Raw genomic sequence first — 19292 nt, 5'->3', positions numbered from 1 at the left:
ATATCGGACTGGAATCGACATTCAAATTTGGAGATTTTGACAAAATCTCGTCCATATACATGAAGAAAAGCTTGATTCTTCATACCAGTCGACCGATTTTGAATTTTAAACCCTAACTAGTGTTTGGAGTTTGATTTCTTTCCTTTTTTGTTACTTTACTGATTGCATGTGATATTTTACTCTTTCTTGTTCGTATTTGCTTAATTTCTTTCCTTGTTTACTCGCCTGATTCAGTATTATATAAACCCCTCTCATGATTCCTTTTTGAGACCGAATATCACAACTATTACACTCAATATATTTCCCTCACCCGTTCATCTTCTCTGAAATACTTAGCTCTTTAGACGGCTGAAAGCCAAGGCCATAATATTATCAACCTCCTCTAGTGCAAGCACTACTCGGGGCCCTTAAGAGGCTCTTGTGAACTCTGAAGCATCGGAGATCTGGGGTTCTTACTACCAGTATTCTAAGCTCCTTATTATTCTTTTGCTCATTTAATTCCGTTACTGGTTAGTTTCCCTAACTCTTGCAATGTTAATTGTTCTCCTTCTGTTTGTATCTATGTGTTCTATATGTTAGTGATGTTTGATTTTATAAGCATGATTCAGTTTTCTTCATTATTTATGAGTCCTTGATATTGTACTGTCATGATATTGTTCTACAATTCCCTGTGATTCCATGTTCATTGTTAGTTGAATTCATTAGGTTTCGGCACATGTGAGATGCTTTCATTACTGGAATGGATTCCAACCTTTTCGTAGTTTGTTTTAGACTAATGTGTGTTCTATGATATATCCTACACTCCTATGTTGGTATTATAGATTTGTGAAGTCTTTTGTCTAATAAGATAGACCTCTGAGACTATGTTGATTAGGTGAAGCACGTTTCCATTCAAGATCTATTGCATGTTTGGTCTAGGATGACTTCTAGGATAAAAAATTGCTATGTTAGTACTTCGTGCTTCTAGGCAATTGGATGCAAATAGTTATGGTTACTTGTCTTATTCCCTTTTTAAATGCGACATGATCTCCTAAGTTATGACACTACTGCATATCTGTCTTACAATAAGTGTTCAGTGTAAGGCTCACCTATTTAGAATCTATCACCGACCCATGCTTGTTAATGTTTTGATTGCTGGGAATTAGTATGTGTATGTTTGTCCTTTAAACTTGTCTTCCTCCACCTTATTGATGAGTTCATAAAGCTACATCCTCTTCTCTATTGAATAATTACTCGATAATGAACTTATGTTATTGGTTTCTATGTGAAACTCACCCTATTAAAGAGCTTTACTGATTCTCCTAGTCCTCTTGTTCAAAAACCCCCTTTGTTTTCAAAAATACAAGTTCTAATGTTCCTTGTGTGAGTCCTGTCAATCTTTATGATTTTGTATCTATGTCCTAAAACCATTGTTAGTAGGTTTCAGAGTTGTTTACTTGATTATCATGCATTGTTTGTTAATTGGTGTGGTTAAGTTATGAATCTGCTGTTGCTGGGTAAGAAGGTCTTCCCTTTGGGCCTAGTGTGGATTCTTGTGTGAGTTTGTGTTGAGCAATTTATATACTTTGAGGTTTGGTGTGTATTTGGACCTGGGTTTGCTGCACGTATAAGGGAAGAGCCTGCTGAAAGCCCAGGCTTTACTGGGTTACAACCTTTTGGGCGCTATGTTTACTGAGCCTGTAATCTTTTAATATGTGGAATTCACACTTGTATTCATTAATTTTGGGTCTATAATTATTTTGTAATTGAACAGATAGGTAGATTAGTAAAAAGGGTAGGGTATTCTAATTCTCACACAAATGGGTAGAAAGCATGCCTGTAGGACCTATGTGATTTACTTGTTGTTTTGTCTTTCATGTGTTGTACACTAGTAGAAATCATGTCTATAGGGAATCACACACTCACTCAACCTGTTTACTATCAAAAGCATGATTTTAAGTACTTTACTTGTTCCCATGTCTATTGCTATGCGTTATTAGATAGCATGCCTATAGGGATTAAGTGTCAATAACTATTCACTCAATTTGAGCAACCGCAGTTACATAATAGATAACTTGCCTATAGGATTATGTTAATTTATGATATGCTAATCCTCATGTAGATACCATGTCTATAGGGCTTTAATTGATTAACTAATCGACTGTTTCTGTTGTCTTATTACTCTGCCCACCTAAATAACATGCCTATAAGGATAAGTGACAAATCTGCCAATTATTAGGATCCAACCGTTAACACTGCTACTCGCTTAAAGTATGCCAATAGGATCAAACGAGAGTTCTGAGTTTTTTTCAACGGCTACCATTGTCCCCTCTCGTAGATCACTTAGAGATCATGTTTATAGGTTTTATAATCACGATAATCTGAATAGCAGCATTGCCATGTGACTTTTCTTAAACTGGGTAGTCACATAGAAACCATGTCTATAGGTTTAAAATGACATCTTGAACCTGAAATTGCCTATACATAATATAGAATCTGCCCGTGTGCATTTGTTGTCTATGTGTGGAGGCTAATCTGGGCCCTTAATTGTCTTTACGTGAAGTCCTACTTGTTTTGAATAGCGCTTAGTTTTATCATTTTGAGCAAGCTATCGCGCCCCGTTTTCTCTTGAAAGAGGGTTTCGACATGTGACAACAATTTTAAATGAGGATATTAAAAGATGAGGGTCGCCACCTAAGGATTTTAAGGTGCGTTAGGGAACCTATTATGCAGATAACATTGTTCGACTAGTCAACGCCACCAAAGATCGGGTAAGGGCTCAAATTACCTCAAAGATAAGGTGTTAGGCACTCTTCGAGGTCCACAATTGTGGCTCCCGGCCGAACTTAAAACTATGTGGATTATAATTAGGCAAGATGATCAAAGAGAAAAAAGGTCAAAGAGTTTTACTATAACACAATGAAAATTGATAAAAATCTTAAGGATTACAAGGATATAACTATAACGGTCTATATTAGATGACTAAGTGTGTAAAGAAAATGGGGGGGGGGGGTCCTAAGTTTTTTATCCTGAAGGATCACCCGGTGCAACATAAATAATACTTCGCAACTCACTTAAGATAGGGAATCACTCATATTATTCAGCGGGTACAGACTATCATCTTTTGCTACCCAATTACTATGTTAAAGTTGTTTAACTAAAAGCGCTTCAATTCAATTCTACCCTATGCGTGCATTACTAATCCCATGCCTATGGCCTAGGAGGTTCTGGACCTCTATTTGGGGTGGTTCCAGACTTTACTTAGGCTGCTCAGAATGATAAAACTAAGCAACATACCAAACAAATAGGAGTTCATATAAAGACAGTTAAGGGCTCAAGTTAGCCTCCACACATAGACAACAAATGCACACAAGCAGATTCTTACATTAGGCATTAGACAGTTTCAGAATTGAGGCAAATTAATGTAATTAAGCCCTTTAGACATGGTTTCTATATGATCTGATTTCAAAAGTACAGGTAGTTTCAGATGCAAGACGTCATTTTAAACATATAGATATGATTTCTAAACAACTACACAGTTTAAGGGTATCTAGTACTGCTATGAAGTTTATTGAGATTATTGATTATAAGTTATTAAAACTATAAACATGATCTCTAAGTAATTTATACAATAAGGAGGCAGTGAAAACCATTGAAAATACTCAGAATTACTCGTGTTTGATCCTATTGGAATGCTTTCTAAATGAGTAGCAGTATTTTATAACTAGGTTCTAACAATTGACAGATTTATCGATTGTTTCTATAGACATGCTATCTAAGTTAGCGATAGATATAACAGTAGCTCATGAATCAATTAAAATTATGGACATGATATCTAGATGAGCATCAGTAGAACATAAGCTAGCATAATCCTATAAGCATGGTATCTAATGAATATGCTACAATTATGCAAATTGAAGAGTCGTTTTTGGCATTTATTTCCTATAGGCATGCTGTCAAGTAACACATAGCAGTACACATCGGAATAGATAAAGTACTTAAGCTCATACTTTGATAGTAAACCAGTTGTTTGAGTGTGATTCCCCTAATGACATGATTTCTACTAGTGTACATGGAGATTAAACATCATATATGGCAGGTTGATAACATGTAAATCATACGAACCCTATAGGCATGATTTCTACCATTTCAAGTAAACATTAGAATATACCCATTTTCCCAATTTCACTAACACCCCAAATTGTTTATTACAAAGTTATTACAGACTAGAGGATGAATATAAGTTCAAATATTATACAAGAAATAATAGTAGGCCTATAGCAGGCCCAAAAGGAGATACCCAGTATTGCCTGGGCCTTCAACTAATTATTTTTTCGGAAATAACATGTCTAGATCCAAACAGGGGACTATGCCCATCAGCACAACCCAAAAGAGATAGAGGAACACAAGCCAAACCAAACAGTCACAAATTGACCATATGACCCAAATATTAAATTACACAAAAATCCCGTAAAAAACCCAGTTTGCAGATTATACAAATAATGTGAGGGAGAGAACCTAAATGTCAGAAACAACTCAAGTTCCAGTAGCACATAGAGTGACTAAATAACCCCAAATCCTAGAATGTCAGAGTTCACAAGGGTCTCAAATGGACCTCGAGCAGTGCTCACACCAAGGAGGTCAATAGAGAGAGTTTTGATAGCCTTGGCTTTCAGTCGGCCAAGAGTGATAGATTCAGAATAGTATAGATAACAAATGAAAGTGAGAGAACAATGATCAAATGATAGAAATTGAAGAGGTGCACTTATATTTTAGAAGTAGACATAACAGGGGTGATTAAACAAAGAACATACAAGCAAACAAAACTCAAAGAACATGTTGATATCACAAATTCAAACACTTAGCATATTAGGCAGAAAACAATTTTGTGAGAGACAGGGGATCAAGATTTCTGAGTTTACGTGATTAACATACGAAGGTGCATAATACCAAACGAGTGTAAAGTAAAGCGCTAACTTAAAGGATTTAAAGCCTAAGGATCGAAATTATATTAGGCATCTATCACAATATCAGAAAGACAGACATGCCAACTTACATTATGAAGAAAAGCAGTATCAAAACATGGTAAGGAAACACAAGTCAAGATGGCTACTCTAAAAGTCCCAACTGATCACTAGGGGATACAGGATTAAGCAAACCAAAGATGTAATGAGTGACAAAATAGCATGAGAGTCATAGCTTAGAGTGAAGGTCTTATCATAGATTAGAACACATTACATATGCGAGTCAGTTATTACAAGAATTCAGAACAAAGTAGGGAAGTATACTCATACCAAGCAGCAAATGTGAACATTCAGGTACCAACACATTAAGCTAAACGAACTTAAGAGAGTCTAAATTATTCAAGTTAAGCATAAAAATATCTCAGAACTAGTAGTTTTAGGCAAAATCAAATGCTAAAGAGGTTCAAATCACGAAACAAGTTCAATGCTAACAGGGTTGCATATAGAGATAGACCAGAAACACTTCAGGTCACGAATTTCAGAGGTATGAATAAGCAAATCATGAACACAGAAGAATGACATTGTAAAAAACAAGAAACTTACCAGTTATTAGTTGAATAAATAGATAACAAAGAAGAACAAACTCCACTATACTCTAAATATCAACAAAGAGCAATAGAACCCATAATCTTAGTGCGTCAGAGTTTCCAAGGGCTTCAAATGAACCCCAGATAGTGCTTGCACCAAGAAAAGTTGATAATCGAATTCTAGTGGCCTTGGCTTTCAGCCGTCCAAGAACTAAAGTATAGAACAAGAGAATGAGAGAATTATAGAACAAATAGCTTTGATTTTTTAGTGAATCTAGTGATTAAAGGTCTGTTTCAAAGGGGAATGTGGAGGGATTTATATAGTAGTTAAATTAGACGAGTAAATAAGGAAAGAAGTAAATCAAACATAAACAAAGAAAAGAAAAATATACATGAAATCATAGAGCAACCAGTAAAGGAAAGAAATAAAAAATCAAACCCTAATTAGGGTTCAAAGTTTGGAAATCCATCTACAAGTATGAAAAATCAACTAATCTTCCGTGTATATGGACGAGATATTGTCCAGATCTTCGCGATTGAAGTTGAACGGACTCAAATCTGTGAGATGGTACTTGCCAAGTTTAGGCAAGTACTAAGTAACACCATAGTCTTGCAAGTAATACTGAGGTAACACATAAAAGGTAAGAAAATCATAGAAGGAACCCATGGTTGAGACTGATTCAGAGAAGATTAAGGGGGCGACTAGGGTTTCTGAAGGAGGGAGCAATGTTTAGAGGCGGCTGATGAAGGAAAATGAGTATTAGGGTTTGGGTGAGGGGATATAAGGAGAGTGGGGTTTTTAATTCAGGCCATTGATCATTTGAGATCAACGACCAAGATTAAGATGAAGGTGTGGCGGGTCATTATAAATGGATTATGCCCGGATTTTAAAGGATCGTTTGGAATGCTGGGGTTATTGGGCCAGGGGTTCATTTGGACCTTAATTTGTCCGAAATTAATCCCAATTTTGGGGTAGATTTTAAAATGGGAAATTAAGAGGAAAATAATTTAATAAAAACAGTTAAACAAATCATTAAAATGCTATTTATGCAAATTAATACTTTAAACAATAGTATAAGATTATAAAAATGTAAGATATTATTTTAACCTTGAATAAAATGATAAATGCAATAAAATTGTAAAATATAGGCTATATTTGCAAGATTGTGCAAATTGCTTAAAAAATACTAATGTAATTATATAAAATGAAGTAAAAATATTTGAAACACGTATTATAGATGCAAAATAATAATTTTAGGTAATTATATCATCACAAAATAATTTGAAAGAGTAATTAATAAGTATTCAAGTAATTTAAAGGCAAGAAAATCAATTTTAAAGCTCTAAAAATTATGGAAAATTATAAAAAATGCTTGTATAGATTTTGTAAACTAAATAATGATGAAAATGATGTTTTGAAAGGTATATATACTATTTGAGAAAATATAAGACCAAAATTGGGTATCAACACAACCTAGGTAAAGTCTAGGACCCTCGAAATAGAGGTCCAATGCCTCCTGGACCTTAGGCATGGGACGAGTAGAGCACGCATAGGACACAGTTTAGAATTGCATTAGAACGCTTCAGGTAAACAACTTTAACATAGTAATTGGGTAGCAAGAGAGATAGTCTGTGCCCGTTGAATAATATGAGCAATCCCCTTATTTTTAAGGAGTTTGCGAAGTATTATTTATGTTGCACGGGGTGATCCTTTAGGCTAAAAAATTTAGGACCCCCTATGTCCTTTCTTTCACATACTTATTGCCACACTTAGTTATCCAGTATAGATTGATGCAATCATTAGAGTTTGTACCAATTTATAGGTGTTATAATAAAACTCTTCGATTTATTTTATACCAATTTGATTACTTGATCACTTAACCTAATTACAATCCACATAGTCTTAAGTTTCGGCCGGGACCCACAGTTGTGGACCTCGAAGAGTACCTAACACCATCTCTTTGAGGTAATTTGAGTCATTACTTGATCTTTGGTGATATTGACTAGTTAAAACAGAGTTATTTACAAATAGGTGCCCGAACACACCTTAAAATTGTTAGGTGGTGACTCTTCTCTTTTCATCCTCCATTTAAAAGAGTTGTCTCATGTTGAAACCCGCTTTCAATAGAAAACGGAGTGCGACAACATGGCGACTCTGCTGGGGAATACTTAGGCTCTTACCATATTGAACTTGACTTATGTGATTACTATCTTTATTGCATGCACATCCCTTCTTCACCTTTATTTGTTTAAATCTGTTATAACATGCACATCCCTTCCCCATTCACCATTATTTGCTATAACCACTCTTCATTTCTTTTCATCTTGTCTAAGACTGCCATATCATGTCTCTCCCATCCCCACTCCCTTACTTGCTTTATTACATTCTTGCATATATTCCACGACTAAACTGACTTCTTCCTTTTGTCTTTCTTTTCTATGTTATTCATGTTTACCTTACTATGGTATTTACTACTTTTACATATTTATCATGCAAATACTTGGCAACGTGTTATCATCTCTGCATAAAGCATTCTCCACATCATACTCCACTTGTGCCAACTATCAATATAGCGACGCTTGATGAGTGTCCACGCTCTTTTAAAATTACCTTTTTTTTAAATCAAAAAGGCTTATTTGCGGTAGACTAGTCGATCAGCGGTGCAATCGACTCAAGTTATCCATTTGGGAGTACCAATCTAGGCCATTCTAGAAACCTTACTCCAATATCAAATGTACATGCATCATGTTAAACCTAGTACGAGTTAGAACGTTGTTAACGTAATAACCCGCTATGATAAGCCTTGTCCAAAGTCCAACGGGATTTCCACAATCCCAATGGATACTACCATGTTATGTGCATTACTTGGAGAAACTGTGCTAATATGTTGATCATTATTGTGTAAGTGGTCGAATCTGGAGGGGGGAAGGGATAACTTTATTTATTTGCAGAAAATGAAGCACGAAGTCCCCAGGTTTGGCATGGTCCAAAACATCCCACCTCTGCTACTTGACTAGTGGAAAGACCTTGCGTCTTGCGACAAGAATCATGTGAAAAGGGTACTTGGTGACTTGCCATCTTTGCTTGACATCTGACCAAATAGGACATTGACTGAGGCCACTACCATGTTTTGGGACAAAAAAAGGGTTGTTTTCCGCTTTGGTGATAAATAAATGACTCATCTCTTAGAAGAAATAGGAGGCTTTGCTAAGTTGTCGTGGGATAGTCCATGATTACTAGTGCCAGAGAATCGCACCCCTCATGGTTTTCTAAAGATTCTAGGTTTTAAGAAAAATGATGAGTTGATTAGTTTAAAGAAATCATACATCCCATTTGAATTTCTTTATGAGCGTTACGGGCATAGTAAGTCATATCGCCTTCATCATGAGGAACTCGCCATTACTTCTTTGGGTTGGACGCACCGCCAAGTTTATGTGTTCGTCGCCTGCTTCTTGGGGTTATTGATATTTCCAATGAAAGGGGAAAGATTCATACTCGTTTAGCCATGGTCACTAGGAAATAGATGGAGGGCATCGAAGGACAAACTTATACCATCATCCCTATTATCCTAGCCGAAATGTACCGCGCTCTAGATCGGTGCTAGCAGGGATTCAGACATTTCGAAGGTTGTAATTTGTTACTACAAGTCTGGATGTTGGAACACTTTAAGAGGGGAGAATATCGTCAAGAGCTTCTACGACGACCATTGAATGACTACATAGCTTACCATCACCCAAAGAAAATGACATTTATCCTAGACAAGTTTATACAGCCTGGAAATGGTGTAAGGTGGGTGCGTTTCTTCAGCAATTTAACAGATGAGAAGGTACATTGGATGTTTGAATGGTTCTGTAGCAGCGAGTTCATCATCAGGTCAAGAGAGACTACTTTTCTGGTACTGATCGGGTTAAGATGCATCTATCTTTATGCTCCTATAAGGGTAATGAGACAAGCAGGAAGAAAATAGGTCATACCTCGGGTTTCCAACATGGTCCAATACAAAACAGATTTTAAAGGGGACATCATTCCATTCAAGTTCGAGGCACAACATATGTATAACCAGAAGATCATTGTGGGACAAGAAACAATTGAGCCAGACAGGTATCATGCCGGTCATGTGTACTTCTACCCATCATGGTTGGTAGATGATATAACAGGAGACGTCAAGCCAGGAGTCAATCTGAAAAACAGGATCATAGATGATGCTACTGAAGCACAGATCAAGTATATGAGGCTGCGCAAAAGGGTTTTCGGGTCTGAAGCTAGACATTTAGAACAACACAAAGTGGACATCGAGGCTATTAACGAATGGAAGGAAATTGCCACTAAGTCAACAGAGAGATTGGAATATCTGGAATAAGGATTGATGGAACTTGAGGGGAAGATGAGAAAGAGGCTTTCAGATTGTCAAAACACGGATGGTAGTGAGGGAGGGCATCTAGCGAAGGCTTACTTATTATTGTATATGCGCGACCTGGGGAACTTGATTGATGAAGTCAAGAGAGACACGCACGGAGAACGTTCTTCTAGGACCAAGTAGATTAGGAAATGATGTTCTTTATTGTTTTCTAGCTTAGTTTTAGATTTCGATTATAATAAGGCCAAATGCCATTAGTAACTTTATCATTATTTTTTATTTAGTAAGGGTTCGACTTATTTTTGCATTAATGAAATGATGCAATTATTGGCATCAATTTTCTCCAAGCCCATGTGTTGCTTAGGCCTACCTCGGGCACAATGAGGTCCCCCAAATTAGGATGCAAATTTATTGCATGACTTTGTGAAACATGTTTAATACTGCAAGCATTCTTTCAATACCCCTTACTAACTTGGTTACCTTTTGCTTTTCTTTCTTTTGATTATTCCCAATTCCCCAAGGTTGGTTCGTGCTTACTAGCATCGTCAACATATCACACTAGATCCAGAGGTCCTCCACCTCCTCCTCTACCAAGTTATCCTAAAGGCAAAGTGAAAGGGAAAATGGATTATTTGAGTGGTATCAGGAAGGACAACGCTACTATGGCAAAGAACATCGAAACTTCAGATGGTCGAAGTATTCCGGCACAAAATGAACTGGTCTTACATCTGAAACAGAAAATCATAGAGCTGTAAGGAGAACTTGAGCATGTCCAAAACTTGGAAAACCTTTCTCTCACCCTCAATTTTCCTGATATTAACCAGCAAAATCCAACTACCCAAAACCAAGCACCACCCCAAAACACACAAAACCAAAATCTACCGCCAAATCCTCCTGCACCACACCAGTACCTTGTACCTCCTCAGAACCTTAACCCTTCACCAGTACCTACTCCTCAACAACAACACCATCATCCAACTCAATACCCATAAACTACCACTTATCACACTCCCCATAATGCACCACAACCTACTCCTGATCCCCAAACTCAACTAATGACCACCCTTATTCCAGATTCCCGGAGTTCTTCAAAGCAATCTCATATGTGTTGAAACATTACCCCATACCACTCAACAAACCCTATACATACATGAAGCAATCGAGAAAGACCTGCTCATTAAGAATATGGCGGAAAAACTCAAGAAGCTCACTGGAAGAGTTTCGAGTGTCGAAGGTGGTAAAGGCGTTGAAGGTTTAAACTATGAGGACTTGTGCATTCAGCCAAATGTGGAACTGTCGGAGGTTTACAAACCTCCCAAGTTCAAAATGTTTGATGGAACTAGTGATTTGAAAATGCATCTGAGGACATATTGTGACAAACTTGTAGGAGTGGGTAAAAACGAACAAGTCCGCATGAAACTATTCATGTGAAGTCTCACGGGAGATGCGTTGTCTTGGTATATCAGTAAGGACCCAAAGAAGTTGGATAGTTGGGTAAGCATGGCGTCAAACTTCATGGACAGATTCAAGTTCAACACAAAAATGCACTAGACGTTTTCTACTTTCAAAATATCAAGAATAAACCAATAGAAACCTTCTGTGAGTATGCTACTCGGTGGAGATATGAAGCTGTAATGGTAAGGACAACACTTGAAGAAGAACAAATGAATAAGTTCTTCATCAGATCTCAAGACCTGCGGTACCATGAAAGGCTGATGGTTATTGAGAACCACAAATTCCCCGACATCATCAAGCTAGGAGAAGGAGTAGAAGAAGGGATTAAGAGTAGGATAGCAACAAATTTCTAGGCACTACGGGCCACGAATAAAGCATTGCAATCGGGAGGTATTTCGAAGAAGAAAGAAGTAGGTGCTGTGATAGTAGCCCAAGGTTCTAAGTCTCCTCTCACATACCAAACACCTCTACCCACATATCAGCCTTCACCCCCCGATACCAATAACCTGCTACCACCTACCACGCCTATAATACCCAACCCGCATATTATCACTCACCACCACCCACCCGCCAAAATTACCTAGAACCCCGACCAAACTTCGACCGTAGACCACCAAGACAATACACCGCAATTGCTGAACCCATAGACTAACTATATGAGAGATTGAAGGCTACTAGTTATGTCACTCACATTCCTGTCGTTGCTATGGAGAATTCTTCTCAGTAGATTAACCCCAACAAACACATGTGCCTATCATTCAGGCATGAAAGGTCACACCATTGATGAGTGCCCTACACTGAAAGATAAGATCCAGACATTGATCGACACTAAAGTCATAAAAGCAAAGGAAGTTGCACTAAATGTTCGTAACAATCCTCTTCCAGATCACAGAGATGAAGGAGTGAATGGGATAAAGACTAACGAGGAATGGGATCCGGAGGGGTCAATGAGACTCATTCGAGATGGAGATGATCCTATAACATCTCTAGATACCCTCACAACGATTGTGGTTCAAACCCAATCACCATTTGATGTTGACGTAACTATACCCTTCATCTTGATGATAGCTCCCACACCAGCTTAAAAGTCTAATGCCATCCCATGGGATTATATTGCGGAAGTGAGGAGAAAGGGAAAAGCAAAAATGGAGGAAACAGGCACGGCATAATGCATGGATAGAACTGGCAGAGTTTATACACCTGAGGACCTGGGAGGAACAAGCAAGGAAGCTGCATCTAAGCTGTTTGTTGTCGAGACTAGCATTGATGACCTTTGGAGAAAAGTACAAGCAAGAGAATACTCCATTGTCGACCATTTGAACAAAACTCCCACTTAGATATCCATTTTGTCACAGCTGCAAAACTCTGACACACACAAGAATGCCCTGATAAAGTGCTGAGCAAAGCTTACGTACCCACAAATATCACTAGTAGGGAGATGGCTAATATGGTCGGGAAGGTATTGGAGAGCCACAAAATCATCTTTCACAAGGATGAATTACCACCAGAAGGACTAAGTCATAACAGGGTACTACATATCACAGTGCAATTTGAGGATAAGTTCATCACCAGGGTCCTGATAGATGGGGGTTCAAGTATCAACGTATGCCCACTGACTACTCTGAAGAGATTAGGTAAAGGCTGCACGAGATACAGATGGGAAGCATGAATGTGAAGGCGTTTGATGGATCTTAAAGTGCCACAATTGGAGCAATCAACCTCAGCCTATAGTTGGGCCCTACCTGGTTTGATGTCGAGTTCCAAGTGCTGGATATACTTGCTACCTACAACCTATTGTTGGGAAGACCCTGGATACACACCGCCGGGGTAGTGGCTTTAACTTTGCATCAGGCTATGAAGTTTGAATGGAATCACCAGGAAGTATTATTCATGGAGATGGACGTAATCTCATCTACACCAATCAGACCGTTCCAGTCATCAAGAACAGGTTGAAGCTAGGTGGAGAAACATACCATCAGATTGAGCATGTCAATGCAATTGAAACATAGAGATGGTGGAGAAACAAGATAGAAATCATACTACTATCAATAGTGTATGAACCTGGCAAAGGTCTCGGGAAAAACATCTAAGGGATCACCAAACCCGTACAACCGCAGTGTCATGCACAACTTTTGGGATTGAATATGAATATACTTGGAAAGAATACCAGGATTGGTCTCCGCTATCGCATGGTCCTTATTATCTACTGGAACAACCACTACCACCTCTGCACCATACATTTCATCAAGCTGACATGATGTGGGGATCTGAGGAAGATGAAGTCTTAACTGGCATGAGAAAGCTGTTTCTAGATGAAGAAGATATGGATTGCAACACAATAGTTGAGGAGGAGGAGGGGGAGGAGGAAGACCTTACCATTCATACCATTGAGAAAGGAGATTTTCTCAAGAACTGGACTGCTGCAACATCCCAGGCCTATCGAGTACCTGGGTGGCCTGGCAAATTAGCATCAATTATTTAAAAAAAATAGTTTCGAGTCATCGAGCCACACTTGTTGACGTTTTAAGATTTTATTAATGCATTACTATTTTTCGTATTTATTATTATTCTTTACATTTTCTTCACAACATTATTATCACATATCCCGATGAACCTATGACTGTGACATGTAATAAGACAACACAACAAAAGGCTAGTAATTCAGAGGATCTGGAAGATGATATAACACCTGAGGAAATCATCGGAGAAGTGGAAAACTTTGAAAACAAACCAAAGTCTAATTTGGACGAAACTGAGGCAGTTAGTTAACTTAGGGGATTCCAAAACGATCATGGAAACACGCATAAGCCTTCACCTATCACTATCAGAGAAGGAAGAGTACGTCATATTCCTAAAAGAGTATGAAGATATCTTTGCGTGGTCCTACGACGATATGACTGGTTTGAGCACATCCATAGTGGCTCATAAGCTACCCATTAATCTCATGTTTCCTCCGGTAAAACAGAAGCTCAAAAAGTTCAAGCCAGATATGAGTTTGAAGATAAAAGAATAAGTCATTAGGCAAATCAAAGCCAAGGTTCTTAGAGTGGTTGAATACCCGACTTGGTTGGCCAACATTGTGCCAGTTCTGAAGAAAGATGGGAAAGTCAGAGTATGCATTGACTACCGAGATCTAAACAAGGCTAGTCCCAAAAATAATTTCCCATTGCCCAATAAACACATACTGATCGACAACTGTGCCAAGCATGAACTCCAATCCTTTATGGATTGCTTCACAAGATACCATCAGATCAGGATGGATGAAGAGGATGCCGAAAAGATAGCCTTTATCACACTATGGGGAATATACTGCTACAAAATGATGCCATTTGGTTTGAAGAATGATGGAGCCACATATATAAGAGACATGACAACCATTTTCCACGAAATGATATGCAATGAAATAGAGGTGTACGTGGATGGCGTTATCATCAAATCCAAAAGGAGTACAGATCATATAGCAGACTTGAAGAAATTTTTTGATCAACTTCGAAGGTATAATCTGAAACTAAATCCTACAAAATGTGCATTCGGAGTCCCTGCTGAAAAAGTGTTAGGATTCATTGTCAGTTGTCGAGGGATTGGATTAAACCTGTCAAAGGTCAAAGCTATCCAGAAACTTGCAACCTTAGAAGAATAAGAAAGATTTGATGAGCTTTTTAGGGCATCTCAATTACACTAGCCGTTTCATAGCACAGTCAACCGTGATATGTGAGCTGATCTTCAAGATGTTGAAGAAAGATGTTGCAACAAGTTGGACTAAAGAATGCCAGAAGGCCCTCAACAAAGTCAAAGAGTATTTATCTAAACCATCCGTTCTGGTCCCACCAAAACTAGGAAGACCTCTGTTGCTTTATTTGTCCGTATTGGATGGGTCTTTTGGTTACATTCTGGGACAACATGATGAGACTGGAAGAAAGGAGCAGGCGATATATCATCTAAGAAAGAAATTCACACCCTACGAAGCCCGGTACTCTTTGTTGGAACGTAGTTGCTGTGCTTTGACGTGGATAGCTCAGAAGTTGAGACATTATTTCTGTGCATATACTACATATATCATATCAAGGATGGATCTGCTAAAATACATTTTCCAGAAACCCATGCCTACGGGTACGATAGAAAAGTGGAAAATATTGCTGAGTAAGTTTGACATCATCTACGTAACTTAAAAGGCAGTCAAATGGCAAGCATTGGAAGATCATCTAGCAGAAAATCTCGTAGATGGAGAATGCGAACCATTAAAAACGTATTTTCCCAATGAGGAGGTATCGTTTGTAGGAGAAGATATCACTGAGGAATATGATGGTTGGAGATGTTCTTCGACGGAGCTACAAACTTCAAAGGAGTTGGTATCGGAGCTATCTTAGTATCAGAAAACCGGTCAACACTATCCGGTATCCGCAAAACTCAGGTTTCCATGCACTAACAATATTGCAGAATATGAGGCTTGCATCTTAGGAATTAGGTTGGCCATTGATATGGATGTTCAGGAGCTGCTGGTAATTGGAGATTCTGATCTTTTGGTGCACCAGGTTCTAGGAGAATGGGCCACAAAGAACACCAAAATATTGCCATATTTTTACTATGTACAAGAGCTGATTAAGAGATTCACAAAGATAGAATTCAAACATGTTCCAAGGGTTGAAAATGAGTTCGAAGATGCATTGGCCACTTTGTCTTCCATGATACAACATCCAGACAAGAATTTCATTGATCCTATCCTAATAGGACTTCATAAACAACCGACTTATTGTGTGCATGTTGAATAAGAGATTGATGGAAATCCATGGTTCAACGATATCAAAAGGTACATGGAAAAAGGAGAGTACCTAAAGACTGCTACTCATACTCAGAAGCACACACTCCGAGATTAGCCAACCATTTCTTTTAAAGTGGGAGAATTCTGTATAGAATGACTCCGTACTTGGGATTACTATGGTGTGTCGATGCCAAGGAGACATCCAGATTGCTCGAGGAAATATATACCGGAACATGCGGACCGCATATGAATGACTTCGTCTTAGCCAAGAAAATACTAAGAGTATGATATTTCTGGATGACTATGGAAACATACTGCATTAAGTACGATCAGAGGTGTCACCAATGCTAGATACATGCTGACATGAAACTTGTACCACCCAATGAACTCAATGCAACAAGTTCACCCTGGCCTTTCTCCGCTTAGGGTATAAATGTCATCGGCCCAATCGAACCCGTTGCTTCAAATGGGCATAGATTCATTCTAGTGGCCATAGACTATTTCACAAGATGGGTTGAGGCCGCATCTTACAAAGCTGTAACTAAGAAGGTCGTCACAAATTTTGTTTGGGATCACATTATTTGTCCATTCGGGGTACCTAAGTCAATCATCACTGATAACTCCGCCAGTCTCAACAGTGATCTAATGAAAACCATGTGTGAAACCTTCAAGATCAAGAATAAGAATTGCATAGCATACATGCCGCAAATGAACAGTGTCGTAGAAGCCGCCAACAAGAACATCAAGATGATACTAAGGAAAATGGTAGATAATTACAAATAGTGGCACGAGAAGCTGCCATTTGCTCTACTCGGGTATCGTACCACGGTTTGCACATCAGCTAGGGCAACTCCCTACCTATTTGTTTATGGTACTGAAGTGGTTATTCCTGCCAAAGTAGAAATCCCTTCTCTAAGAATTATACAAGAAGCTGAGCTCAACGATGCAGAATAGGTATAGAGCCGATACCAGCAACTAGATATCATTGATGGAAAGAGAATGGATGCGGTATGTCACGGTCAACTGTACCAGAACATAATGGTAAGAGCTTTCAACCAAATGGTCAGACCAAGGCAATACGCATCGGGGAAATTGTTGCTAAAGTGAATTTTCTCGCATAAAGATGAATCTTGTCTCGCCCCCTTTTTCGTCGCGGAGTCCGGGTTTCGACATTTTGGGGACTTGGAAATTGGGTAAGAGATTTGAAGAGTTGCCACCTAACAGATTAAGGTGCATTAGGGTACCTAAAGCAAATAACTCGTGTACTAGTTTGCATTACTAGAGATTGGGTAAGAGCTCAAAATTACCTTGAGGGGAAGGTGTTAGGCACCCCTCGAGGTCCACAACGGTGGGTCCCGACCAAACTCAATTTAAGCGAATTAGTCTTATAAGAAGATAAACAAACAGATATTACTTTTAAAAAACAAGGAGTAAAGGGGTCCTAGGCTTTTTAGCACATAGGATGACTTCTGTGCAATACTTGGTAATCGTCCCCAAATTGGGGTGCTACACATAACATTAGTGCACATGTCATCATTTCCTTTAATACCTGATTGTAGACATGTGATTTTTGACCCTCCCCAAGATTTTTTAAATTTTAGCACTAAATACTTAGTTTAGGCCTAATATCTTTATTTCAACTAATTTTGACTCTTTTACTTTATTTCGTCACAAGGAATGTAACGACCCGATCGGTCGTTTTGAGCTCCGGCGTGGCATTCAGCAGTTTGAGGCCATGAGCAGCTTCATCTCAGGTATATTGACTTGAGTGTATGGTCAGAATTAAAATTCAGGAAGTTTGGAGTCAAATCTAAATGGAAATTCTCATTTTGAAAGCTTAAAATTGAAGAAATGAACTAGGATTGGAATTTTGAGTAAAAGACCTCGGAATTGGGATCCGAAGGTTCCAGCAGGTTCGTATGATGATTTCATACTTGGGCGTATGCCCGGATCAGGTTTTGGATAACCCAGGAGCGTTTTGGCGCCTATTGTGGAAGATAGCATTTTAGAAGAAATTGCATCAGTTTGGCTTAAAATGCATTTCAGTGTTATTGATGTCCGTTTGGAATTCCGAGACTGGGAGTACTCCGTATGGTGATTATGGATTTGGGAGCGCAATCGGAAGTGAATTCGGAGGTCCGTAGGTCATTTTGGAGCCGTTTGGCTAAATATAGAAATTTGAAGGTTTTTGAGAAAATTCGACCGGAAGTGAAAATTTTGATATCGGGTTCGGAATGCGATTCCTAAAGTTGGGGCAAGTCCATAATGTCGAATGTGACTTGTGTGCAAAATTTGAAGTCATTCCTGAATGATTTTGGTAAGGTTTGAGACACTTAGTCTCTTTTAAGGAAGCTTAAGTTGGAAAAGTCAACCGGATATTGACTTATGTGTTAGAGCGCTCGAAATGCGAAAATTTTATGGTTCAGATAGCTTTGTTAGGTGATTTGGGACTTAGGAGTGTGTCCGGAATATTTTTGTGATGACCGGTGTAGAATTAAGCTTGAATCGGCAAAGTTAGTATTTTGGCGAATTCCGGTTGATAGGTAAGATTTTGATCCGAGGCTCGGAATGGAATTCCGAGAGTTGCTGTAGCTTCGTTATGTCATTTTGGACTTGTCTGCAAAATTTGAGATCATTCGGACTAGTTTTGACGTGTTTCGACATCGGATGTGAAAATTTGAAGTTTCAAAGTTCATAGGCTTGAATCCGTGGTGAATTTAGTATTTTTGCGTTGTTTTTGGTGATTCGAAGGAACAACTAAGTTTGTGTCATATTATGGGACTTGTTAGTATACTTTGTTGGGATCCCATGAGGCTCGGACAAATTTTGGAAGAGTTTTTGGAAGATTTTTGCCGTTTCGAGCATAAATGTAATGATCTAAAGGTTCATTTTTAGTTTTAGAGATCCAAATTTGATTCCGAGACTTCCTAAATTTTGATAATGAATTATAGGACTGATCTGAAAATTTTGGTCTTATTTCATCAAGTCACGATTAGGTTTTTCACGCGAAACATGAGTAATTATTTAACGAGCGAAATGGATATCGCACTGGCCAAATGAGCTCCGAATTGAGTTTCGATTGAAGGGTTGTGTTCGTATTATTATTTGTGACTCATAGGAATAAGAATCGTCTAATTCCGAGTTCGTATGATGGAGTTAGAGCCATTTTAGTGAAAAATGGCTGTACTGC

The 19292-nt window shown here is 38.4% G+C and overlaps 1 protein-coding gene across 1 annotated transcript; it reads left to right on the top strand.

Annotated features, from left to right (window-relative positions):
• The first annotated feature begins 15071 nt into the window (after window positions 1-15071).
• Window positions 15072-16112, top strand: LOC138869236 (uncharacterized). Its single transcript, XM_070146838.1, has 2 exons — window positions 15072-15453; window positions 15781-16112. The coding sequence occupies exons 1-2, from the start codon at window positions 15072-15074 to the stop codon at window positions 16110-16112; spliced, it is 714 nt and encodes a 237-aa protein (XP_070002939.1).
• The last annotated feature ends 3180 nt before the right edge of the window (window positions 16113-19292 follow it).

The sequence above is a fragment of the Nicotiana sylvestris genome, chromosome 5, assembly GCF_000393655.2.
Source record: "Nicotiana sylvestris chromosome 5, ASM39365v2, whole genome shotgun sequence".
NCBI classification, from domain to species: domain Eukaryota; kingdom Viridiplantae; phylum Streptophyta; class Magnoliopsida; order Solanales; family Solanaceae; genus Nicotiana; species Nicotiana sylvestris.
The sequence above is the reverse complement of the archived record's forward strand: the minus strand, read 5'-3'. Positions and strand labels throughout refer to the sequence as shown.